This window comes from Larimichthys crocea, unplaced genomic scaffold (genome assembly GCF_000972845.2).
Source record: "Larimichthys crocea isolate SSNF unplaced genomic scaffold, L_crocea_2.0 scaffold506, whole genome shotgun sequence".
NCBI lineage: Eukaryota > Metazoa > Chordata > Actinopteri > Sciaenidae > Larimichthys > Larimichthys crocea.
The window spans coordinates 1-25,254 of record NW_020856584.1 but is presented as its reverse complement, the minus strand read 5'-3'; the positions used below and the strand labels follow the sequence as shown (position 1 = coordinate 25,254).

General features: G+C 39.5%; 3 protein-coding genes across 3 annotated transcripts; all 3 read right to left on the bottom strand.

Annotated features, from left to right (window-relative positions):
* Positions 1-171: 171 nt before the first annotated feature.
* LOC109140768 (uncharacterized) lies at positions 172-7,904 on the bottom strand. The gene is made up of 7 exons (XM_027276648.1): positions 7,774-7,904; positions 1,806-1,885; positions 1,362-1,691; positions 1,073-1,201; positions 845-961; positions 624-679; positions 172-485 (listed from the first exon to the last, which is right to left on the bottom strand). Exons 1-7 carry the CDS (start codon positions 7,902-7,904, stop codon positions 351-353), a joined length of 978 nt encoding a protein of 325 aa, XP_027132449.1. The 3' UTR covers positions 172-350.
* Positions 7,905-15,245: 7,341 nt separating this feature from the next.
* On the bottom strand, positions 15,246-17,136 carry LOC109140767 (uncharacterized). The gene is made up of 6 exons (XM_027276652.1): positions 17,077-17,136; positions 16,633-16,962; positions 16,133-16,489; positions 15,916-16,020; positions 15,706-15,761; positions 15,246-15,608 (listed from the first exon to the last, which is right to left on the bottom strand). Exons 1-6 carry the CDS (start codon positions 17,123-17,125, stop codon positions 15,474-15,476), a joined length of 1,032 nt encoding a protein of 343 aa, XP_027132453.1. The 5' UTR covers positions 17,126-17,136; the 3' UTR covers positions 15,246-15,473.
* A 3,829-nt stretch (positions 17,137-20,965) lies between these two features.
* Positions 20,966-23,140, bottom strand: LOC109138416 (signal-regulatory protein beta-2-like). Its single transcript, XM_027276651.1, has 6 exons — positions 23,081-23,140; positions 22,637-22,966; positions 22,124-22,480; positions 21,877-21,999; positions 21,660-21,718; positions 20,966-21,565 (listed from the first exon to the last, which is right to left on the bottom strand). The coding sequence occupies exons 1-6, from the start codon at positions 23,127-23,129 to the stop codon at positions 21,461-21,463; spliced, it is 1,023 nt and encodes a 340-aa protein (XP_027132452.1). The 5' UTR covers positions 23,130-23,140; the 3' UTR covers positions 20,966-21,460.
* Between the last annotated feature and the right edge of the window lie 2,114 nt (positions 23,141-25,254).

Genomic DNA, 25,254 nt, shown 5'->3' with positions numbered 1-25,254 from the left:
TGGAATGGGACTTTTTTTTTTAAATCTGACACTGCAAAAAAAACATCAGAGAACAATTTTGAGGCACAGTGGTTAAAGCTTTTTATACAAAATATTCACAAAAATTACAGAAAGCTTTTAAAACTATTAAAATATTTGATATTTTTCCATCATCATATAAAATAGCAGGACATACATTGGTATGGTCATACATTGATTTCAAACAGTTCAAACAAACTATAATTATTAAAATTATATTTTAGTCCATCCAAATAAAATGTTACTTATTACTTACTAATATCAGATGCAAATATTGATGTGAAGCAGAATATTTTCCACAATGTTCAGGATTAAAATGATATTAATCCATGTTAATCTGTCCCAAAAGTCCTGACACCAGAGTAGATTGTTTCTTCCTCTTCTGTTTTTATATTCCTTCTCTCTGCTTTGCCAGCTTTCCTCTTGGTGAAGGTCGGTGCAGCATAAGTCAAATGGTCTTCATCTCTCTGAGAAAACATATGGAATAATGTAAATGGTCTTCATCTCTCTGAGAAAACATATGGAATAATGTTAAAGACAGCAGAACTTAATATTCACATATGCGAACACTTTTTCCATTGTCATATTTTCTTTGTATACCTTACCTGCTGAATTTGCTGATCGCTAGCTGTTGCAGCATTTGTTTCCAGAGCAGCAGCAGCTGTATTTTAAAAATAAAAATGACAGTTTAACTTCAAAGATGCTGCAGTATTTATGCAAATTAGTTTTTAATTTTATTGTATATTAGGCTTCATGAATAATGACGCAAATCCTGTGAAGTTAGCTTTTGTAAAATCAATTGATGTTTAAGAAAAACTTCTGTTACCATTACAAAAACCACCAGATTTGTTCTTGATGTTGTAAATCAGGAAGGCAATGACGATCAGACTCAGAGCCAAAGCAGCACACAACAGAAACAGAACTGGTTCCTGCCTGTTGAAGGCTGAAACAATAAAAACAGGAGCAAATAATGAAAGGTAATAATTTAGATTTCCATGAGCGTAAATTAAACTGGGATGTGATTAATCTGATCCGGCTCTGAACCAGTACACACCATGTTCTCCTGGACAGGTTTTATTCTCAGAGTCAGAGAGGACTAAAGATTGCAGAGTCACTGAATCTCCTGGACGGACTGGATCAGATGGAGGGACTTGAATGACGGCAGTAATATTAGGTTCTGGTCCTGGGAAATACAAAGACAAGAATAAATGTGATTTACTCACTGAAAATAAAAGTAGTTAAAAATGTGTAATTTATATACATAACAATTATGGAAATGTATTTTCTTTACATACACATATTTGAACCTATAACTATATACTACAATTATAAATGGTGCTTACCTTTAATCCTCAGAAATGTTCCATTCAAAAATGTCATTTCTAGTTGTTTTATTTTTATACAGTAGTAAAGTCCAGTATCACTGAGCCTTGTCTCATGAATTTGCAGAAGAAATGTTCCAGGTTCTTGTTTTGTTGTCATGTGAGGAGTCTTGTTAACACCTATATAATCAAAGGAATATGTTCCTCCCAGGAATTTAAGAAAGTTTCCAGAAACTAGTCTAATCCAAAACAATGTTCCTTGCCCTGACGATTTCTGGCGTGCACACGTCAAATTCACATCATCTCCAACACCAACAGTCTTCATGTCAAAGTTCAGATCATCTGAGCATCCTAAAGACAAATGAAATACAGCAGTGATCAACAACAGAGATAGATTCATATCTGCCCTGTGCTCAAATGATGCAAGAAGATGAAAATATATTTATAAGACAAAAGTTGACTTACGCCCCACTGTGAGGATCAGCAGTAAATAAAACACGGTCAGCATTTTCATGTTATTCCACTTGAGATCACTGAAATTTAGACTGCGTTAGAAGATGATTCACCTTAATGTAACCATATCAAGGGGGAGGGAACAAGTTTAGAGCAATCTGATTGGCCTGTTGTTACGTTGGTGTTTCACTGTACTACCACAGAGGAAATAATATCAACCATATTTCCAACCTTAGGACATGAAACAACAACAACAGCAAGCGTTTGTTTCATGTTTCATGGTGGGTTTCTATAACTCACACTGAGAGTAAACACGAGAGATCTTAATGTGAACTTCAGTGATTAGGATGGACTCACTTTACCTTTTAGGGCTGATGTATCAAGACAATTTCCTTAAAATCATGGAAGAAGAGACAATATGACACAATACAGAACTTTATTTGTGTTGTACACTGAGCTCTCCTTCCTCCTGATGGCAATCGCCTCCAGATGAATCCAACGTGACTCTGTTTGATGGCGCCCATTTAGTCCAATGAGAATTACGTGCTTGAGGGATAATGCAATAATATTTTCTAGCTTTCAGGTATACTTTTTGGTTATGTGGCCCACTAAATATGCACACGAGTACTTCTCCTGCCATCCCCAGCCTCTAGTTCCTGCTCGGCAAAGGTAACAATTGGTGGATTTATTGTGTACAATGGATGCTGTTTAAATAAAGTTGAGAGTCTATAATATCTAAATGAAATCAAAAGACGAAGAAAGACCTAACTATTGAAGCTATTTCCTATGAACCAAAAAAAAAGAAAAGAAACGCAGTAAAACAGCACTAACAATCCTACACTGGTGATTCCAACAACAATACTTCTAAGTGGTTTCAGCAAAGAAACCAAAGACGAGTTAACACACTTGTTATCATTTACAGTGAATTTGACAAATACAACCAAGACAAACTCAATACCAAAACCACAAGATCCTTCAGGTTGGTACCATGGATTGTAGGGTTGGGACAGGCTTCAATCAGGGTTCCCCAGATCTGTACAAAAGGATGACATGCGACCATGCCTCCTTCAGCTGTGGCCAACACAGACCTGATTTACATACACCAAAAACACTATGAGCAAAGTCAGACAGTGGGAAAGTGAACAGATATATCATGATTGAAACTAAATGAAATGTTTTACAATCCTGTGGCCTCTGAACCAAGCCTTTTTTTTGTGTCTTCTTCACACTGAGTGCCTGTGCTTGTGCACATATTAAGTCCTTTAAATTTAGGGAGTTATATTAAATTATCTTAGATTGGATTTGATGAAAAACATATAATTTTGTCTCTCTTTACACCAGTGCCATATTTAATTTAAAGATGACTCAAATGACTCAGTGAACAGAAGCTCTTTTTCTTTCAAAAGCTAAACAAACAAAAAGGGTACTTAATAACTATATTGGCATGTCTAATACTACAAAAAAATGTTATTAATCAGTTAAAAATTAATGAATTCATCAATTTGATGTATTCAATCATTTGCCACAATGACACACAAAGACAAAAGAGCCATCTTAAAGGTTGTGCGAGCCCGCCATTTCACATACTCCACATCATCACTGATACTACATGTACACTCACTTCACTTCTCTTCAGAGAGCTGTGAAAGGCAGCAGCAGAGCGACTCTCTCACAGTATCAAGAACACATTCATTCACTGGAGACGTTAATTTTCTGACCTTCATATGTTGATCTGAGGGGGTGAACAGGTGAACCTTGAGAAACACAAATAAAATAACAACAGTGATTAACATACATGTCTTATGTACAGTCCCGGACACCCTCAGAATAACGTTACAAGGGACACCTGACCAATATAATGTAGTCCAGTACAACACCACAACCAAAGCAGGGAGTTTTTCTTAACATAAAGGTCAACTATTGAAGGTGTACAAGAATGAAAATACATCTGTCATCTATCTAGAGGGCCAAAAGTCATAATGTGTGTTCGTCAATGTGTTGTGGTTTTGGCCTTAACAGGGTCAACGTAAATTTTTGCCCAATAAGTTGAATCTGACAAGAAAAGTAACAACTGTCAAATCGTCATATCGTTGATGTACTTGATGTCCTGTTTTATCGCACACATAAGACCTCACAGTCCCACTGACCAAACAATGAGGATGGAAACTTCAAGCATTGTTGTGGTCGGTCTTCAACTAAAGTGTGAATCTAACAGCGCTCTTCCGCTCTTTCTCCACTCTCTGTTGCAAATGTAGCCGCAGAAGCTGCACTTGACTGCTGCGTGTCTGTATGTTTTAAAAACGATGATATATCATATTCATTAAATTATGAAGGTACAACAAAGTACAGAGTTTGATAAACAGGATGCTGAACAAACACCCAGTCCACCTATATCATTATTGTTTATTTTTATGCAGGTGCTCCTTTGTCATATGGTAGTTACTGTTAGATGGGGAGGTGCTACAGATTCACTGGTGTCATCAGATGCTGGTCTTTTTGGCAAAATCAGGAGTTTGAACTGTGATCTTTAAAAGAACATTATTACCTGATTATCTGCAAAACGATTTTACTTGACTTGCAGAGATTTGTGTTCATGCGGTCCGATGCAGCCGGTGGATCACTGAAATCGATACATGTACAAGTAAATCAACCAATAGTTGGCTTCATCTTTAAAAACATAATCGACAGACATTATTTTGTTCTTTGGAATAGCACATTACAGCAAAAGAACTAAACGTAGCCGAGAACCTGTTGTCTTGAATGACACATTAATCAGCAAGAACTAACTCAGCCAGAAACCTGTTGTAGGCTCACTCACACAATATCCGTTGAAGCTCATAGTAGGTCTGTCGGGAGTAACAACTCAATTGACATACCACATATCTGTCTGTGAGTTAGCCTTTTGGCATGTGGTTTCTCAGGTTTTCTAATGATAGATAGCAAAAACCTTACAAAGGTGTTGTAAGATCAGAAATTAGACAATACATTATATTGAGCTCAAAATAACCTGCTGAAACCTCTTGTAGCTTTACTTTCTTGTAATGTTACCCTTGGGGGTATACCTTTGAAAGCACATAACAGGTCTGTTCTGAGTAACATCCTTGATTGTGTGTTCAAAGAAAGCAATATGGCCACCACAGTGCATGTCATAAGAGTAAGCTGTTGCATGTGGTGTTCGCTTGTTCTCATGATAGCATGGGAGGCCACAATGCATAGCTATGCTGCTAACATTGCAGCAGTATCTGCTTTAAAGAAAGTTTTATTTTGTCTCCTAGAGAAGATTGTGTTTGTTTCCTAAACATTAAATATGGTAAGATGGACTGTACTTATATAGCACCTTTCTAGTCCTCCGACCACTTAAAGTGCGTAACAGTATGCATCCATACACTGATGGCACTGGCCGCCGGGGGTGCAGACAGGTTTCCCAATTGGGCTAACCATTCATACACATATCACCACCAATGGCAGCAGCCTCAAGAGCATTTGGGTTCAGTATCTTGCCCAATTATCTTGCACAAGACACTTCGACAGCGACGGAGGGGAGGAAAACGCTGATAGTCTGATTTAGTGGACGACCCACTCGTACATCTGTGGAAGTGAGGTGTCATACACAACCAACCATTATCAGCAACATCCCATCTACAGGCAGACCAGGGTATGTGCAGTCTGACACAGTCTCAGTTAGACAAGCTCTCACTATATTTTGGCTATAGTGGCTGTTACTCTATCTTCCATGTAGATGTAAGATGTGGATCATCAGCGTAACGCAGGGGTGTCAAAGGACACCTGGTGCTCAAGAAACCCGCTGTAACAGCACCTACTTGTCGACCAACCGCTGCCAAGCGGTTAATTATGCGTACTTTAAGCCTAATAGAATGTAAAGGGGTGAGTTTTTTCCGCACCTACATCATCACCTACAATTATGTTGCCAGACATCGCATTACCCTCTTGTGCCCCCAGTATGTCTTCAGGCCATCCCTCATGTAAGTCTACTCTCAGAACAACAGATTTCTAGACAAATTCAACTCTTGGCACATGCGATTTGCCTCCCCACCGTTTTTCAGCCGACATCTGCAACTGACTCTGCACTGGACAATCTGGTCATCACGCCGCAAGACGTCATCCTCAGCAGTTGTCCACTCTCAGACCCCCTCTCAATATCTGCTGGTGGAATTGCTTCAAAGCTTCCATCATCCCACATCTTTGTTACGCATATGTTGAACGTCCTCACCTTCCTCCAGCTTCATCCACATTTGGCGCTCAAAATCATCCTCCTCCATTCAATTCTATATCCGCGAAATGAACTTCAAGTCAACTTAACACTATCTTCGGGGACATTTGCCACCACCATCACACACATCAACTCACAGTCACATCACACAGAGGTAACTTTGGTACGGCAAAACAAGTCCCTACGCCATCATCTTCATCAGCATATCTAACTAACACAGAACAATCTGAAGACATCAGAAACTCACCACTCATTCTCTTTGGGGCTAATACATAGAATGGTGCCCCCCAACCCAGAATCTCAACTCCCTCCGGTTATCTCCTGTCGTCCAACCCGGCACCTCTGAACCCTTGCAGCTACCAATGAATTTGTTTTCTCCTCTCATCTCCACCCATTCAGCCCGCATCCCTTCTTCCTTTTACAGCAATAAGCCTGTGCATTCGTAGCCATAACATGCATAACTTGTCTAACTTAAATCCATACTGGCATGGTCCTTGTTAAAGAAATGATGACGCTGTAAATGTGTCAATGTGTTAAATCAATTTATTCGCATAGAATATTAGTAGTAGGGAGGCTACTGTTTATAAGGGCGTAGACTAGTGCATAGTGTGAGTCTTGTTTACAGAGGAAGGTGTTGTGTGTGGTTTATTGAGTTCGACTTTTTTGGCAGTCCTTGACAAAGAGAACAGGCCCGGGCCCTAGGCATTTAGTGGCCCGGTTGTGTTTGTGGCCCAAAAAATTGCACACACCGCGGCCACAACGAATGAACAAACACAAACCACACACCACACACCACACACACACACAACACCACACACACACACCACCAGCACATAGCTGAACAAGCTTAAAAAAGTAAAAGGTAGAGAAAAAACAAATTGTTCAAGTCAGGGACGATCATTTTTGTCCAAAAAACAAAGAAACGAAGTATTAAACAAGAATAAATTTTCTAAAAGACTACAAGGGCACGTGAGCTTCTGGCACATTTACACTGGGCATAGTCCACTTTATGCCAGCGAACCGGCCCTGATAGGGAATTTTTTTGGTTTATATATAGGTATGTTTGTAATATGGTCACTGTTTGCACTTGGGAGGATCGGCAATAAATCACATAAAGATTTTTTGAACTACTTTGTTTTTACCAGATTGTAAGGGGTTTAAAATAGGACCTGCCACAATAACAAAAAAGAAAAAATAAAATAAAGAAATAACTCATGCTTGTTTTTAGGGATGTTTAGAAAGCAAGAGCAGTGATAAATCAGAGCAAAATTTATAGTTGTTGTAGTGGCACTTGAGGGGCCATTTTTCCTCTCTAATTAACAACGAGTTTTTTTATTGTTCTATTTAAAAACTCTGACCACTGCACAAAAACAGCAGATAAACAAGGTTGGAGGCACGTGGTTACAGCGTTTTGTACAGAATAATCACAAAATTCTAAACTATTTAATTAAAACTATTTACTGGCATATTTTTTCCTCACAGAGCAAATAGCCGGCTCGACCTTGGTTAAGGGTCAGCCACTGGAGGGACAACCAGCTTAAACCCAACTACTTAGACCTTAACCCACCCGTTGTCAGTTTTTCCCGTTCATGACATCAAGAAGTGCCTTGGACGTAACTAATATCAGATCAAATATTATGTGAAGAGAATCTTTTCCACAGGTTCCGGCTTCCCCTGCTACTTCCATCCCTGTTCCATCGTCCCCCTCCCTGCCCCCCCGTATTGTTTTCCTCCTCTGGCTGGTTTTACCTTCCGTCGCATCTGCTTTGCACAGCTTCACTCGTGGGTGGCCGGTCGGTGGCCAGCCTCCGCCCCTGGTCTTCCTCATCTCGTGCGCCCCCCTCTAAGGCATCCTGTTCCCCGCCGGCCAGCTGTTGCATACTTCCCCTGTTCCCCCCGTTATTTCCCTTAGTCCTCTTTTCTTTGTATACCTTCCCTGCGGACTGTGCTGATCGCCCGCTGTTGCAAACAGTGTGTTCACGAACAGCGACAGCGGTATTAAAATACGCGTTATTTAACGTGAAAAATGACAGACGAAAAGATTGAAATGCAATCAGCTGGTTCTATTTGCATTGATGGGATATTAGCCTAATATCCACAGTCTATGCAGTTAAGCTTTGGCAACTTGCCTGCCTGTGAAAAAGCCACTTCATCCGATGTTTTTCCTTGATGTTGTAAGCAGGAGGCAATGACGATACAGACGCACAGCCAAACAGCACACAACAGAAACAGAGTGGATCCGGCCTGTGGAAGGCTGAAACAATAGAACAGGGAGCAAATAATGAAAGGTAGATAATTTTGGATGAGAATCCTTCCAGTTTTTGTAAATGATGAGTATTGAATGGTTGGTCTTAAAAATGTTCTGGCAGTTACCTTCAATCTCCAGTTGTTGCTCCATTCCAAAGATATCTCCCCACATGGCCACACACAGTAATAAGTCCCGCATCAGAGAGCTGACCGTCTTAGAGGAAGCTGGAGACACATTCTGTGGAGAGGAGTCTGAGGACTACCTCGACATTCAATCACCACTGTTTCCTGAGCGTAAATTAAAACTGGGATGTGACTACTCTGATCCGGCTTCTGAACCAGACACACCTGTGTTCTCTTGGACAGTTTTATTTCGAAGTCAGAGGAGACTACAACTTGCCGAGTCACTGAGTCTGCCCTGGACGGACTGGATTCAGATGAGGGGATTGAAAGACGTCAGTAATTTAGGTTCTGGTCCTAGGAAAACAAAGACAAAGCACAGATCGTATAACCAGACGTGTGATTAAACCTCACCTGAAACACTACTTTCAACGAAGAGATTAAAAAATGTTTTTACATTTTACTATACATAACAATTATGGACAGTATTATTTTACACTTTACAATATTGTGACCTCATAACTAGTGATGACAGGCATTGATAAATGGTGCTACTTTATCTCTCCCCCAGAAATGTCGCATTCAAAAAATGTCATTTCTAGGCTTATTTTTACAGTAGTTAAAGTCATATCACGTGAGCCTTGTCTCTAGAATTTGCAGAAGAAATGTTTCAGGTTTCTTGTGTTTTGTTTGTCATGTGAGGAAGTCCTTGTTAAACACCTCCAAATAAACGACCATATGTTCCTCCCAGGCAATTTGAAATTTTCCAGAAATCGTACTAGACCAAAGACAAGTTCGCTTTCACCCGGACGATTTCTTTTGAGCGTGTACACGCAACATTCACATCCTCCAAACCCAACAGTCTTCGTCAGCAAAGTTCAGACTCATCTGAGCATGACCTCAAAGACAATGAAATACAGCATGATCAACAACAGAGATAGATTCCATATCTGCCCGTGCTCAACATGATGCACGAATATGAGAAATATTTTATAAGACCAAAATTGACTACGCCCACTGAGGTAAGTCAGCAGTAAATTAAAAACACGGTCCATCATTTTCAGTGTATTCCCCTTGAGAGACTACTGTAAATTAGAGCGTATAGACAGATGATTTTCATTAATGGTAACTATAAGCAGGGGGGAACAAGTTTAGAGCAATCTGATTGGCCTGTTGTTACGTTGGGTTTTCACTGTAACTCCCACAGAGGGAAATAATATCACCCAATTTCCAACCTGGTGTTATGTTCAAAGACAGAAAAACAACAACAGCAAGCGTTGTTTCAGTTTGTTCATGGTGGGTTTCTATAACTGACACTGAGATAACACAGAGAGATCTTATGTGAACTTCAGGGGATGTGGATGGACCACTTTACCTTTGAGGGGTATGCTCAGAGAGAATTGTCCTTAAAACATGGAAAAAGAACAATATGGACCAATAATAGACTTTATTTGTGTTGTACATGAGCTCTCCTGTCCTCCTGATGGAATCGCCCCTCCAGAAATAGAAGAGCGAATCCCAACGTGCCTCTGTTATTCCACAAGCAGCCGGGCTCTCCCTGAGCAGCAGCCCGGGGTCTAGGGGTGAATAATGACGCCTATTCACCAACCATGAAAGTACCTTGCCTTATGGAATATGCAATAAAGTATTTCTAGCTTCAGGGTTACTTTCTTGTTTGGTGTGCCCCACTGAATATGGCACAAGTACGTTCGATGCTGGCCCCAGCCGCTAGTTTCCCGAGCGCGGCCCATAATTTTAACATTCACTTTTCTAGGCTTACACAAGAGTGCAATAATTAACCTAGTTTGCAGTGTGTGGGGTCAACAGGGTTGACAGATGTTTCTTTTATAACATGATCGATGGAGAAAAGCTTCTTGAAGTTTTTAACTGCACTAGCAGGGGTGGCCACTGGGCACATTGGAAGAAGGTCTAGTGGGTTAAACCATGCTCAGGTCTATTTATGACATCCAGATGGTCTCTCCACTCTTGCCTGACCTCTCTTCTTCATCTGATAAAACTGATTTTATGATTTTATGAAATATGGTATTCTGAATGCTGTTCGAAAAACACAGTTAGAATCTAGAATATCTAATGAAAGCAAACAAGAAGAAAACCTAACTATTGAAGCTATTCCTAAGCGGTTTGTGTCTTCTTCCACCATCGATTTGCCTGTTTGTGCACATATAAAGTCCTTTAAGTTGAGACAGAGTAAATTTAAGGGGGGGGGGGGTGTCAGATTGGATTTTGAGGAAAACATATAATTGTCCGCCCCTTTACATCACTTCATCGTTAATTTAAAAGTCAAATGCCTCAGTGAACATAGATATAACTGGAGACTCACACAGGGAATAGCGCACAGATGGCTGCGCCACAGTTGGCTCCGTCCTCGGCCCGCATCAACCGCACACGGGCCGTGTGGTCAGCGTAACGGCAGCATAGCGAGCGGCCGTATTGATGCAGATCACGCGAGAATCCTGGACGTAAGCGAGACCCCCGCGATACCTAGTTAAACCCTAGTTAAAACAGTTGGAAACCACCGGTAATAGTGCTAGCACACCTGTAGCAGGCAGGCTATCTAGTGGAGGATTTGACCGTGTGTGTGCAAAATAAACAAAAGGAAAAACTCGAGTTGTGTCCGCCGTACTTTCCTGGCAACCCTTCCAGAGGGGAGTTCAATAAGCTAGAAAGCTGAGGAAAATCTGGACAATTATTGTTTATATTTTATGCAGGTTGCTCCTTTTCATTGGTAGTTACTGTTAGAGGGGGAGGTGCTAATCATTCACTGGTCACAGTCTGATCTTAAAATCAGGAAATCAGGAGATGAACTGTGATCTTAAATGAACTTTACCTGATTATCTGTAAATACGATTTTACATACTTGCAGAATTTTGGTCCAGCGGTCCTTGCAGCCTGTGATCAATGAATCGATACATTTACAATAAATCAAACCAATCTTTGGTTTCATCTTTAAAAACAGAATCTACATACATTATTTGTTCTTTGAATGAGCACATTAAACAGCAAGAACTAAACTTAGCCTGAAACCTGTTGTAGCTCCTCCCTCACTACATATCCTGTTGAAGCTCATAGTCAGGTCTGTTCTGAGTAAACAGCCTTGATTGTTCGTCAATTGACCCACCACAGTATCTGTCTGTGAGTGTAGCCTTTTGCATGTGGTTTCTCTTGTTCTAATGATAGATAAGCAGAAAACCTTTACAAGGTGTTGTAAGATCAGAAATTAGACAAAGACATTATATTGAGCTCAAAATAGCCTGCTGAAACCTCTTGTATCTTTACTTTCTTTGTAATCTTACCCTTGTTATATCCTGTTGAAGCACATAATCAGGTCTGTTCTGAGTAAACAGCCTTGATTGTTGGTCAAAGAGCAGATAAATGGCCCACCACAGTGCATGTCAGTAAGAGTAGCTGTTGCATGTGGTTTCACTTGTTCTCATGATAGACATGGGGAATGCCACAATGCAAGTAGCTATCTGCTAACATTGAACAGTATCTTCTTTTAAGAAAGTTTTTGTCTCCTAAGAAAGACTATGTCTAAAACATTATATGGTAAATGGACTGTACCTTTCTAGTCTTCCAAACACTCAAAGCGCTTTACAGTATGCATCTCAGTCACCCACTGACCCCAGTAATGCTGCCAATTGCTCATCAGTTTAAGGAGCTAAACATTCATACACATTCACACACCAATGGCACAGCCTTCAAGAGCAATTGTGGTTCACTATCTTGTCCAAGGACACTTCAATATGCATACTGAGGGGATTGAACCGCCGTTCTTCTGGACGACCCACTCTACCTCCAAGCCACAGCTGCCTACTTTGTGGGTATTGTATGTGAGGTGTCATCACACAACCAACCATTATCAGCAACATCCCTATCTACAGGCAAACCAAGGGCTGTGCACTCTGACACAGTCTCAGTTGGACAAAGCTCTCACATATAATTTGCTATGGTGGCTGTACTTCATCTTCCCTGTGGATGTAAGACGTGGATAATCGGCGGACCTCAGGGTGTCAAATTAAACCTGGGTGCTCAAACAAGCCCTCTGTAACAGCCACATTGTTAATTATGTGTAATTTTAAGCCTTAAAATAATTAAAATGGGTGAGTTAAAAAAAAACAACAGTACCTTTTTCTGCAGCTATTCTCATCCACCTAATAATTATGTGCCAGACATCGCAATACCTCTTGTGCCCCCAGTAATGTCTTCCAGGCCATCCCTCATGTAGTCTACTCTCAGACAACAGATTCTTGCCGAAATTCAAACTCTTGGCACCATCGATTCCCTCCCCACCGTTTTCAGCCACAATCTTCAACTGACTCTGCAGCTGGACAATCTGGTCATCACTTTGCAAGACTTCATCCTCAGCAGTCTCACTCTGCAGACCTCCTCTTCATATCTAACTGGGTGGAATTGCTTCAAAGCTTTCCATGCCTCCCACAATCTTTTGTTCCATATGTTAAACGTCCTCCCCTTCTCCAGCTTCATCACATTTGCTCCTCAAAATCTAATCCTCCTCCATTCAAGTCTATATCAGCGAAATTAACTTCAATCAAACTATCGTCGGGGGCTCTGTGCACCGGCATCACATCAGCATGCTACTCCATAAGGCCAAGCAACGTCCTATGCCGAAACCCTCTGCAAAGGATACCTGTCTCAAAGAACAGACAGTCCTAGATTCTATGTTCCTCCTGGCATTCTTTGGCATTCTTTGGCTTTCGTGTCCGACCTCCTCTCTTCCGCTACACTTTCACCTAAAACAAGTCCAAACAGTTTGGTCAACCTCAACCCATCATCAACAGCCCCTTCGAATCCATACATGATTATTTGAACTCTCAAGTTGTCACATCCAGTCCCCGCTCTGCCTACTCCAGTCTCCCAGTTTCCCACCTTACTGTGTGTTTGTCACGCCCTAATCACCTGTGTATTTAAACCCTTTGTTTCCCCTTCCCCAGTGCCAGATTGTCAGTGTACCATGTGTCCTACTTTCCAGCGATTCCCTTGCGTGCTTTTCAGTTTTGACCTTTGCCTGTTTTTGGACCCTGCCTTTGCCTTACCCCTTTGGATTGTTTGCCTGCCTTACCTGGCTACTGAACTCCTGTGGACCGAACCTTGGATTGTGATTAAAGACTGGTTACCTCCTGTATCTGCCTCCCGAGTTCTGCAGTTGAGTCCTGTGTCCGTGCCTTGTAACACAACTAGCCTGTCAAGCTTCCCCCAGAGACCCCCTGTTCATCACAGAGACTGGTAGAGTGGCCTCATGCTTCAGGTTCCACCACCACTTTCGGCAGATTTTATCCACATTTGGAATATCCCCCAAACTGTACTCAGGGACTCCTTTCCTATCAGATCTGCCTCCACTGCTTCAAAACAGGGAATCCCGGGCAACATCACCAAAGTCCTCGATCGCTGGTCTTCATCAGCATATCTAACTAACATCAGAAACAATCTGAATGACATCAGAAACTCACACACGCTTCTCTTTTGGGGCTCTAATACATATAGAGATGGTTCCCCCACCCAGAGTCTCAGCTCCCTCCAGGTTCTCTCCTGTCTTACCAACTGCAGGCAACCTCCGAACCCTTGCATCTACCAATGACCAAGTTTACTCCTCTCACTCTCCACCCCTCCATCCCTCTGCCCTCATCCCTTCTTCCCTTTTACAGCACATAATCCTGGTGCATTCTTGCCCATAACACGCAATAAACTTGTCTAACCTTAAATCCATACTGGCATGGTCCTTGTTAGTGAAATTATATTTGTATTCAAGAAGCTGTAAATGTGTCGAATGAGTTATCATTTATTCTCATAGAAATATTAGTAGTAGGAGAGGCTACTGTTTATAAGGGCTTTAGCACTAGTGCCTAGTGTGAGTCTTGGTGGGTTACAGAAAAGGTAACACTGCTGAATGTTAAAATAGAGATTGGATTGTGTGTGGTTTATTGAGTTACTGACTTTTTTGCAGTCTTGTACAAAGAGAACAGGCCCGGCCCTAGGCATTTAGTGGCCCTGTTGTGTTTGTGGCCCCAGAAAATTGCACACACCGCTCACAACTGAATGAACACACACACACACACACACAAACACAAACACACACACACACACACACACACACACACACACACACACACACACATATAAATAATAGAGATGGACAAATTATGTAACATCAAATCTCTTGCTGTATTTGAGGGTTGGCAAATAGCTATGAACAGAGCTGTAATGTAAAAAGTAAAAGACGGAGAAAAAAAAACAAATTGTTCAAAGATTATGGAGGATCATTTTGTCCAAAAAACAAAGAAACTAGTTATTATTAAACAAGACTAAGTTACTAAAAGACTACAAGGGCACTTGATCTTCTGGCACATTTACAGCTGGCATAGTCCACTTATGCCAGCGACCGGCCCTGATAGAGAATTTTGTTTTATATATATTTATGTTTTGTAAATATTGTCACTGTTTGCACCTTGGGAGGTCGGCAATAAATCACATAATATTTTTCTAACTACTTTGTTTTACCAGAGTTTTAAGGGGTTTGAAATAGGACCTTGCCACAATAACAAAAAAAAAAACAAAAAAAAGTAAAGATAACTCATGCTTGTGTGTTAGGGATGTTAGAATATCAGATCAGTGATAAATCAGAGCAAAATATTAATATGTTTTGTAGTGGCACTTGGAAGGGGACATTTTTACTCTCTAATGTAACAAAGAAGTTTTTTATTGTTATTTTAAATCTGACACTGCACAAAAACATCAGAGAACAGTTTTGAGGCACAGTGGTTAAAGCTTTTTGTACAAAATAATCACAAAAATTACAGAAAGCTTTTAAAACTATTTAATAGATATTTTTCCATCATCATAGAAAATAGCAGGATATACATTGGTATGGTCATACACTGATTGAAAACAGATTAAACAAACTATGTAGAAATTATAAAAATTGTATTTTTTAACGTTCATCCAAATAAAAAGTTACTTATTACTTACTAATATCAGATGCAAATATTGATGTGAAGCAGAATATTTTCCACAATGTTCAGGATAAAAATTATATTAATCCATAGTTAATCTGTCCCAAAAGTCCTGACACCAGAGTAGATTGTTTCTCCCTCTGCTGTTTTTACATTCCTTCTCTCTGCTTTGCCAGCTTTCCTCTTGGTGAAGGTCGGTGCAGCATAAGCCAAATGGTCTTCATCTCTCTGAGAAAATATATGGAATAATGTTAAAGACGGCAAATGTTAATATTCACATGTGCCAACAGCTTTTCCATTGTCATCTTTTCTTTGTATACCTTACCTGCTGACTTTGCTGATCGCTAGCTGTTGCAGCATTTGTTTCAAGAACAGCGACAGCTGTATTAAAAATAAGATTATTTAACGTGAAAAATGCAGACGAAAATAATTAATGCAAATCAGTATTGTATTTTGATTGATTGGATATTAGACTAATATCAAATCCTATGAAGTTAGCTTTGGCAAAATTGACTGATGTTAAAAAGAAACTTACCATCAGATTTTTTCTTGATGTTGTAAATCAGGAAGGCAATGACGATCAGACTCAAAGCCAAAGCAGCACACAACAGAAACAGAAGTGGATCCTGCCTGTTGAAGGCTGAAATAATAAGAACAGGAGCAATTAATGAAAGGTAATTATTTTGATGAGATCCTTCCAGTTTTTAAATGAATGATTATTAATGATTTATATTAAAATGTTCTGCAGTTACCTTCAATCTCCAGTTTTGTTCCATTTCCAAATAATATCTCCCCACATGTGGCCACAGCACAGTAATAAGTCCCAGCATCAGAGGAGCTGACCTTCTTAGAGAAGCTGTAGACACATTTCTGTGGAGAGTGAGTCTGAGGACTCCTCTCACATTCATCACCACTGTTTCCATGAGCGTAAATTAAACTGGGATGTGATTCATCTGATCCGGCTCTGAACCAGTACACACTGTGTTCTCTTGGACAGGTTTTATTCTCAGAGTCAGAGAGGACTGAACACTGCAGAGTCACTGAGTCTCCTGGACGGACTGGATCAGATGGAGGGACTTGAAAGACGGCAGTGATATCAGGTTCTGGTCCTGAGAAGTACAAAAATGAAAATCAACATGCTTTACTCATTACAAAAAAAAAATAACATGGAAATGTACTTTTTTTTTTTTTTTACATATACATGTATGCAAATTGGATGAAAATTTAAAGTACTGTTATAAATGGTGTTTACCTTTAATCCTCAGAAATGTTGCATTCAAAAATGTCATTTCTAGTTGTTTTATTTTTATACAGTAGTAAAGTCCAGTATCGCTGAGCTTTGTCTCATGAATTTGCAGAAGAAATGTTCCAGGTTCTTGTTTTGTTGTCATGTGAGGAGTTTTGTTAACACCTTTATAATCAAAGGAATATGTTCCTCCCAGGAATTTAAGAAAGTTTCCAGAAACTAGTCTGATCCAAAACAATGTTCCTTGCCCTGACGATTTCTGGCGTGCACACGTCAAATTCACATCATCTCCAACACCAACAGTCTTCATGTCAAAGTTCAGATCATCTGAGCATCCTAAAGACAAATGAAATACAGCAGTGATCAACAACAGAGATAGATTCATATCTGCCCTGTGCTCAAATGATGCAAGAATATGAAAATATATTTATAAGACAAAAGTTGACTTACGCCCCACTGTGAGGATCAGCAGTAAATAAAACACGGTCAGCATTTTCATGTTATTCCACTTGAGACTACAGTAAAATTAGATCCTAATAGAAGATGATTCACCTTAATGTAACCATATCAAGGGGGAGGGAACAAGTTTAGAGCAATCTGATTGGCCTGTTGTTATGTTGGTGTTTCACTGTACTACCACAGAGGAAATAATATCAACCATATTTCCAACCTAAAGACATGAAACAACAACAACAGCAAGCGTTTGTTTCATGTTTCATGGTGGGTTTCTATAACTCACACTGAGAGTAAACACGAGAGATCTTAATGTGAACTTCAGTGATTCGGATGGACTCACTTTACCTTTTAGGGCTGATCTATCAAGAGAATTTCCTTAAAATCAAGGAAGAAGAGGCAATATGACACAATACAGAACTTTATTTGTGTTGTACACTGAGCTCTCCTTCCTCCTGATGGTAATCGCCTCCAGATGAATCCAACGTGACTCTGTTTGATGGCGCCCATTTAGTCCAATGAGAATTACGTGCTTGAGGGATAATGCAATAATATTTTCTAGCTTTCAGGTATACTTTTTGGTTATGTGGCCCACTAAATATGCACACGAGTACTTCTCCTGCCATCCCCAGCCTCTAGTTCCAGCTCTGCAAAGGTAACAAGTGGTGGATTTATTGTGTACAATGGATGCTGTTTAAATAAAGTTGAGAGTCTATAATATCTAAATGAAATCAAAAGATGAAGAAAGACCTAACTATTGAAGCTATTTCCTATGAACCAAAAAAAAAAAGAAAAGAAACGCAGTAAAACAGCACTAACAATCCTACACTGGTGATTCCAACAACAATACTTCTAAGTGGTTTCAGCAAAGAAACCAAAGACAAGTTAACACACTTGTTATCATTTACAGTGAATTTGACAAATACAACCAAGACAAACTCAATACCAAAACCACAAGATCCTTCAGGTTGGTACCATGGATTGTAGGGTTGGGACAGGCTTCAATCAGGGTTCCCCAGATCTGTACAAAAGGATGACATGCGACCATGCCTCCTTCAGCTGTGGCCAACACAGACCTGATTTACATACACCAAAAACACTACGAGCAAGGTCAGACAGTGGGAAAGTGAACAGATATATCATGATTGAAACTAAATGAAATGTTTTACAATCCTGTGGCCTCTGAACCAAGCCTTTTTTTGTGTCTTCTTCACACTGAGTGCCTGTGCTTGTGCACATATTAAGTCCTTTAAATTTAGGGAGTTATATTAAATTATCTTAGATTGGATTTGATGAAAAACATATAATTATGTCTCTCTTTACACCAGTGCCATATTTAATTTAAAGATGACTCAAATGACTCAGTGAACAGAAGCTCTTTTTCTTTCAAAAGCTAAACAAACAAAAAGGGTACTTAATAACTATATTGGCATGTCTAATACTACACAAAATTGTTATTAATCAGTTAAAAATTAATGAATTCATCAATTTGATGTGTCAAATGTGTCAAGAGCCATCTTAAAGGTTGTGCGAGTCCGCCATTTCACATACTCCACATCATCACTGATACTACTGGTACTGGTACACTCACTTCACTTCTCTTCAGAGAGCTGTGAAAGGCAGCAGCAGAGCGACTCTCTCACAGTATCACAGGAACACATTCAACTGGAGACGTTTAATGTTTCTGACCTACATATTTCATCTGAGGGAGTGAACCATGTGAACCTGTGAGAAAACCACAAAAAATAACAACAAGGTGATTAACATACATGTACTGTATGTACAGTGCTGGACACCCTCAGAATAACAGGGACAGGAACACCTGACATGATAATGTAGTCCAGTACAACACCACAAACTCAAAGCAGGAGTTTCTTACATAAAGTCACTGACTTGAAAGGTGTACAGAGAATGGAAATACATCTGTCATCTATCTAGAGGGCCAGAGCTGTCATAACATGTGTTAAATCAATGTGTTGTGGTTTGTGGCCTTAATCGGGGTCAACATATTTTTGACCACAAGTCAGAACAAGTTGATCTGACACAAGAAAAGTAAGAACTGTGAAATCTGTCATATACTTTGATGTACTTTGTGTCCTGCTTTGTACTGAACGCACACAGATAAAGACACTCACAGTCACCACTGACAAACAAATGATGCATGGAAACTTCAGCATTGTTGTGGTCGGTCTTCAAACTAAAGTGTGAATCTAACAGCGCTCTTCTCTCTTTCTCACTCTCTGTTTTAGCCTCAGGAAGCTGCACTTGACTGCTGCTATGTACTATATGTTTTAAAAACATGATAGTATATTATATTCATTTATATTATTAATATTACAACAAATTACAGGAGTTGATAAACAGGATGCTTGAACACACACCCAGTCACACTATATCATTATTGTTTATATTTTATGCAGGTTGCTCCTTTTCATTGGTAGTTACTGTTAGAGGGGGAGGTGCTAATCATTCACTGGTCACAGTCTGGTCTTAAATCAGGAAATCAGGAGATGAACTGTGATCTTAAATTAACTTTACCTGATTATCTGCAAAAAAAATTTACATACTTGCAGAATTGTGGTCCAATGCATCACTTTGTGCAGTGATGGACTTGTAGCCTGTGGCCTATGAATCAATACATTTACATTAAATCAAACCAATCTTTGGTTTCATCTTTAAAAACATAATCTACAGACATTATTTGTTCTTTGAATGAGCACATTAAACAGCAATAACTAAACTTAGCCTGAAACCTGTTGTAGCTCCTCCCTCACTACATATCCTGTTGAAGCTCATAGTCAGGTCTGTTCTGAGTAAACAGCCTTGATTGTTGGTCAAAGGGTGGAGAAATGGCCGACCACAGCCTATGACTGTCAGTGCAGTGTAGCATGTGGCCTTGCTTGTTGTCACGACAGACATGTTGAGGACCTTTACAAAGTGTGGTAAGACCAGAAAGACAGATGAGTTTAGTAGTTATCTTTTATCTAACATTGAATAGTATATTGTTTAAAGAAAGATAGATTTTGTGTCCTAAGAAAGATTGTGTCTACAACATAAAATACTTTGTGTATTTTATGTGAGGTGCCAACCACAACTAGACACATCCCTCTCTATGGGCAGAGCAGGGGCTGTGCACCCTCTCATATTGTCTCAGTTTGTTAAAGTTACTAAATGTTCACATGGTTTGCACATTCTCTCAATAAAAAAAAGTTAGTTTTTATGCTAAACATTTTTTTAAACAAAGAAAAAATGAATCCATTGTTGTTGAATTGTTTTTTTGAGTCATGCTTCTGTCTACAGTTGTGGGATGTTGTGGTGGACACATAGACAACGCTTCACTGTCACTTCAAACCACTGTTTGTCTCACTGCTCCTCTCTCTCTCTCTGTCTCACCCAAGTGGCAACCTCAGTGGCTATGAAGTGAAGCCAACCTGGAAGTGCCAAAAACTGAATATGACAGAACAAGTCGGTCTCCAGAAGGCCCCATATTAAAATGTTCAACTTCAACAGAAATAAACATGTTTACAGTCTTGTACAAAAAACTGTTTTAAGGGTGTCCGTAAGCTCACTTGGTAGAGCATCCGCCCCATGTACAAAGGCTTAGTCATTGCTGCAGCAGCCGACCTGTGGCCCTTTGCCACATGTCATTCCCATCTCTTTCTCTCCACATTCCTGTCACTCTTCAGCTGTCTCTGTCAAATAAAAGCTTGAAAAGGCCAAAAAAATATCTCTAAAGAAAACAAAAAAAAGTTTTAGTCTCTATATATTTCCAGTTCATGACATGACTGTACTGATATAACTGATCTGTTATCGTTACTAGTTATGCGGTTCACCCAGGACAAATCACCAGTTCATCCTTACAAGTAAGAATAACTTCTTTGGCACAGATTTTTATTAACATATTTACATATGATTTCACAAACTGTAAACTTATTACATTGTTTTAACCTCCTGAGATTTTGCTTAGCTGTACAACATTTACTGAGACATTCAATCAAACACTCTTCCAAGACATCCAACATGCATCACACTCAAATGCATTAGAAAACTTAATACTAAAATGCAAACAATAACTAAACAATATTGTAAGATGTGATGCACAGTGCTACAGGCTATTAACAAAAACATCAAACTATTAAATGTGGTGATTTTTGCATCATATTTGATTTACTTGTTGCAACTCTTTTGACAAAACATATTAATATTTTGCATTTAACATCCTTTACGTTATCCAGATTACATCATGTGGTTTATTTCTGAGGTGAAATGTCAGCGCCAGTGCTGCTGAAACAATGTATTTTCCATCCAGTGTGGTTCATCAAAGTTATATGAGTATCAATAAGCAAATCCAGTGTATAGATTGTCAAAAAAGGCTGTGACATCACTTTAGATGCTCTCTTCCTCTGCTGTTGCTCTTCCTCTTCCTGCCTTGCCAGCTTTCCTCCAGGCAAAGTTTGGTGTAATAAACCAAAGTTTCCTCATTTCTCTGAAGAAATAAAAGTGCAAACATGCAAATAAATGAGAGATCAGATTTAATACATCCTGATAACTTTTTAAAAGTCCATCATCAAATTGTTTACCTGATGACTTTGCTGATCACCACTGGCTGCTGCAACATTTGCTTGCAGAGTGACAACAGCTGTATTTAAAAAAAAGAAATAATAGATTATGAAACTGATGGATTTCACTGTATTGAAAATTAATGATACTGTAGGTTATAGTTACACACAGCACATATGTAAATGAAATGATGTTAACTTTTGTTTGATAGATCAGTGTATGAGTTACATCTCTTACCGTTACAACAATCACAGGATTTCTTCTTGATGGCACAAACAAGGAAGCCGATAACAATCAGACTCAGAGCCAAAGCACACAACAGAAACAGGACCATATTCTGCAAAACCTGCCTGCTGAAGGCTGAAACAATAATAAACAGTAGGAAAGAAGCAAATACTGAAAGTTAACAATCATTTTGATGAGATCCTTCCAGTTTTTAAATGAATGATTATTAATGATTTATATTAAAATGTTCTGCAGTTACCTTCAATCTCCAGTTTTGTTCCATTTCCAAATAATATCTCCCCACATGTGGCCACAGCACAGTAATAAGTCCCAGCATCAGAGGAGCTGACCTTCTTAGAGAAGCTGTAGACACATTTCTGTGGAGAGTGAGTCTGAGGACTCCTCTCACATTCATCACCACTGTTTCCATGAGCGTAAATTAAACTGGGATGTGATTCATCTGATCCGGCTCTGAACCAGTACACACTGTGTTCTCTTGGACAGGTTTTATTCTCAGAGTCAGAGAGGACTGAACACTGCAGAGTCACTGAGTCTCCTGGACGGACTGGATCAGATGGAGGGACTTGAATGACGGCAGTGATATCAGGTTCTGGTCCTGGAAAAAACAAAAAGGAGACTCCATGTACTTTACTATAATAATAATATAATATATATAATAATAAATATAATAAAGAAATGTACTTTTTTTTTTACATATACATGGGTGAAAATTGGACGAAAATGTAAACTACTAAATGTAAATGGTGTTTACCTTTAATCCTCAGAAATGTTCCATTCAAAAATGTCATTTCTAGTTGGTTTATTTTTATACAGTAGTAAAGTCCAGTATCGCTGAGCTTTGTCTCATGAATTTGCAGAAGAAATGTTCCAGGTTCTTGTTTTGTTGTCATGTGAGGAGTCTTGTTAACACCTATATAATCAAAGGAATATGTTCCTCCCAGGAATTTAAGAAAGTTTCCAGAACCTAGTCTAATCCAAAACAATGTTCCTTGCCCTGACGATTTCTGGCGTGCACACGTCAAATTCACATCATCTCCAACACCAACAGTCTTCATGTCAAAGTTCAGATCATCTGAGCATCCTAAAGACAAATGAAATACAGCAGTGATCAACAACAGAGATAGATTCATATCTGCCCTGTGCTCAAATGATGCAAGAATATGAAAATATATTTATAAGACAAAAGTTGACTTACGCCCCACTGTGAGGATCAGCAGTAAATAAAACACGGTCAGCATTTTCATGTTATTCCACTTGAGACTACAGTAAAATTAGATCCTAATAGAAGATGATTCACCTTAATGTAACCATATCAAGGGGGAGGGAACAAGTTTAGAGCAATCTGATTGGCCTGTTGTTACGTCTGTGTTTCACTGTACTACCACAGAGGAAGTAATATCAACCATATTTCCAACCTAAAGACATGAAACAACAGCAACAGCAAGCGTTTGTTTCATGTTTCATGGTGGGTTTCTATAACTGACACAGAGAGTAAACATGAGAGATCTTAATGTGAACTTCAGTGATTCGGATGGACTCACTTTACCTTTTAGGGGTGATGTATCCAGAGAATTTCCTTAAAATCAAGGAAGAAGAGACCATATGACACAATACAGAACTTTATTTGTGTTGTACACTGAGCTCTCCTTCCTCCTGATGGTAATCGCCTCCAGATGAAGGCAGAATCCAACGTGACTCTGTTTATCCCACAGGAAGCCGGGTCTCTCCCCAAGCAGCCCAGGGGTCTATTGGTGAATAATGACACCTATTCACACCAATGTGAATTACTTGCTTGATGGATATGGCAATAATATTTTCTAGCTTTCAGGTTTACTTTCTTGTTGTGTGCCCCACTAACTATGGCACAAGTACTTCTCCTGCTGTCCCCAGCCTCTAGTTCCCGCTCGGCCCATAGATTTTACATTCACTTTTCTCGGCTAACACAAAGAGTCATAATTGATCTAGTTTGCAGTTTGTGGTGTCAACAGTTTTACAGATGTTTCTTTTATAACAGTGATCTATGGAGAAAAGGCTTCTTGAATATTTTACACTGCACTAGCATGGGTGGCCACTGGGCAACATTGGAAGCAAGGTCGAGTGGGTTGCCATGCTCAGGTCTATTTATACATCCATGATTGTCTCCCACTCTGCCTGACTCTCTTCTTCTTCATCCTGATAAAACTGATTTTATGATTTTATGAAATATGGTAAAGACAAACTTATTTATGGATTGAAATTCAGATTAGTTACAACAAAAAGAGGCGAGGTAAACTATAAGGTAACAAATGGTGAGTGCATGCTGTTCGAATAAACAAAGTTGAGAATCTATAATATCTAAATGAAATTAAAACGAGGAAGAAAAACCTAACTATTGAAGCTATTTCCTAAGCGGTTTGTGTATTCTTCACACCATCGAGTGCCTGTGTTTGTGCACATATAAAGTCCTTTAAATTTAGACAGTATTAAATTATGTCAGATTGGATTTGATGAAAAGCATATAATTTTCTCTCTTTACATCACTTCATCTTTACTTTAAAGTCAAAGCTGTGTGGCCGCCATTTCAGATGCTCCACATCGTCACTGATGACCCGCCTACTCTGCCTGTCAGTCACATCAGCAGGGAGAGTGCAGTGTATAGAGTTGAGGAGGACTGTTATTTAATTAATTAATTAATTAATTAATTAATTTCATTTCATTAATTTCCCCCTGAGATTATTAAAGTATTTCTGATACTCATTCTGATTCTGACATATAATTTGCTATGGTGGCTGTACTCTATCTTCCCTGTAGATGTGGATCATTGGCGAACCTCAGGGGTGTCAAATGACACCTGGGTGCTCAAACAAACCCTCTCAAATCTAAACTATCATCGGGGGCTCTGTGCACTGCCATCATATCACATCACATCACATCACATCACATCACATCACATCACATCACATCAGCTACTCCGTATGGCCAAACCAAGTCCTATGGCAAAAAGTTTACCCCTCATTTCTGACCTCCTTGCTTGTTGCATCAAAACCCTCTGCACGGGATACTTGTCTCAAAGTCCTAGAGACAGTCCTAGTTTCTATGTTCCTCCTGGCCTCCTTTGGCTTTTTGTGCTGTTCTGAGTTTACCACCTCAACACTAAAGTATGATGAGTAATGCCATTCATCATGTCCGACCTCCTCTCTTCACTATCACCCAAAACAATACCAACCAGTTTGATCAACCTCAACCCATCAACTTCTTTCGACAGAACTCATATCTAAGCCCCTTTGAATCCATACATGATTATGTGAACTCTCAACTAGCCTGTCAAGCTCCTCCCAGAGACCCCCTGTTCATCTCATATAAGGGTAGAGTGGCCTCATGCTTCAGGTT

Coding starts and splice junctions, on each gene's coding strand:
- LOC109140768 (XM_027276648.1), bottom strand. CDS start 7,904: ATGCAACAGCTGGCCGGCGGGGAACAGGATGCCTTAGAGGGGGGCGCA. Junction 1,692..1,805: donor GCTGATCCTCACAGTGGGGC/GTAAGTCAACTT, acceptor ATTTGTCTTTAG/GATGCTCAGATGATCTGAAC. Junction 680..844: donor ATCTGGTGGTTTTTGTAATG/GTAACAGAAGTT, acceptor TTTAAAATACAG/CTGCTGCTGCTCTGGAAACA.
- LOC109140767 (XM_027276652.1), bottom strand. CDS start 17,125: ATGAAAATGCTGACCGTGTTTTATTTACTGCTGATCCTCACAGTGGGG. Junction 16,021..16,132: donor AACAAAACTGGAGATTGAAG/GTAACTGCAGAA, acceptor TTATTATTTCAG/CCTTCAACAGGCAGGATCCA. Junction 15,609..15,705: donor GCGATCAGCAAAGTCAGCAG/GTAAGGTATACA, acceptor ATATTTTCTCAG/AGAGATGAAGACCATTTGGC.
- LOC109138416 (XM_027276651.1), bottom strand. CDS start 23,129: ATGAAAATGCTGACCGTGTTTTATTTACTGCTGATCCTCACAGTGGGG. Junction 22,000..22,123: donor AACAAAACTGGAGATTGAAG/GTAACTGCAGAA, acceptor TTATTGTTTCAG/CCTTCAGCAGGCAGGTTTTG. Junction 21,566..21,659: donor GTGATCAGCAAAGTCATCAG/GTAAACAATTTG, acceptor TTATTTCTTCAG/AGAAATGAGGAAACTTTGGT.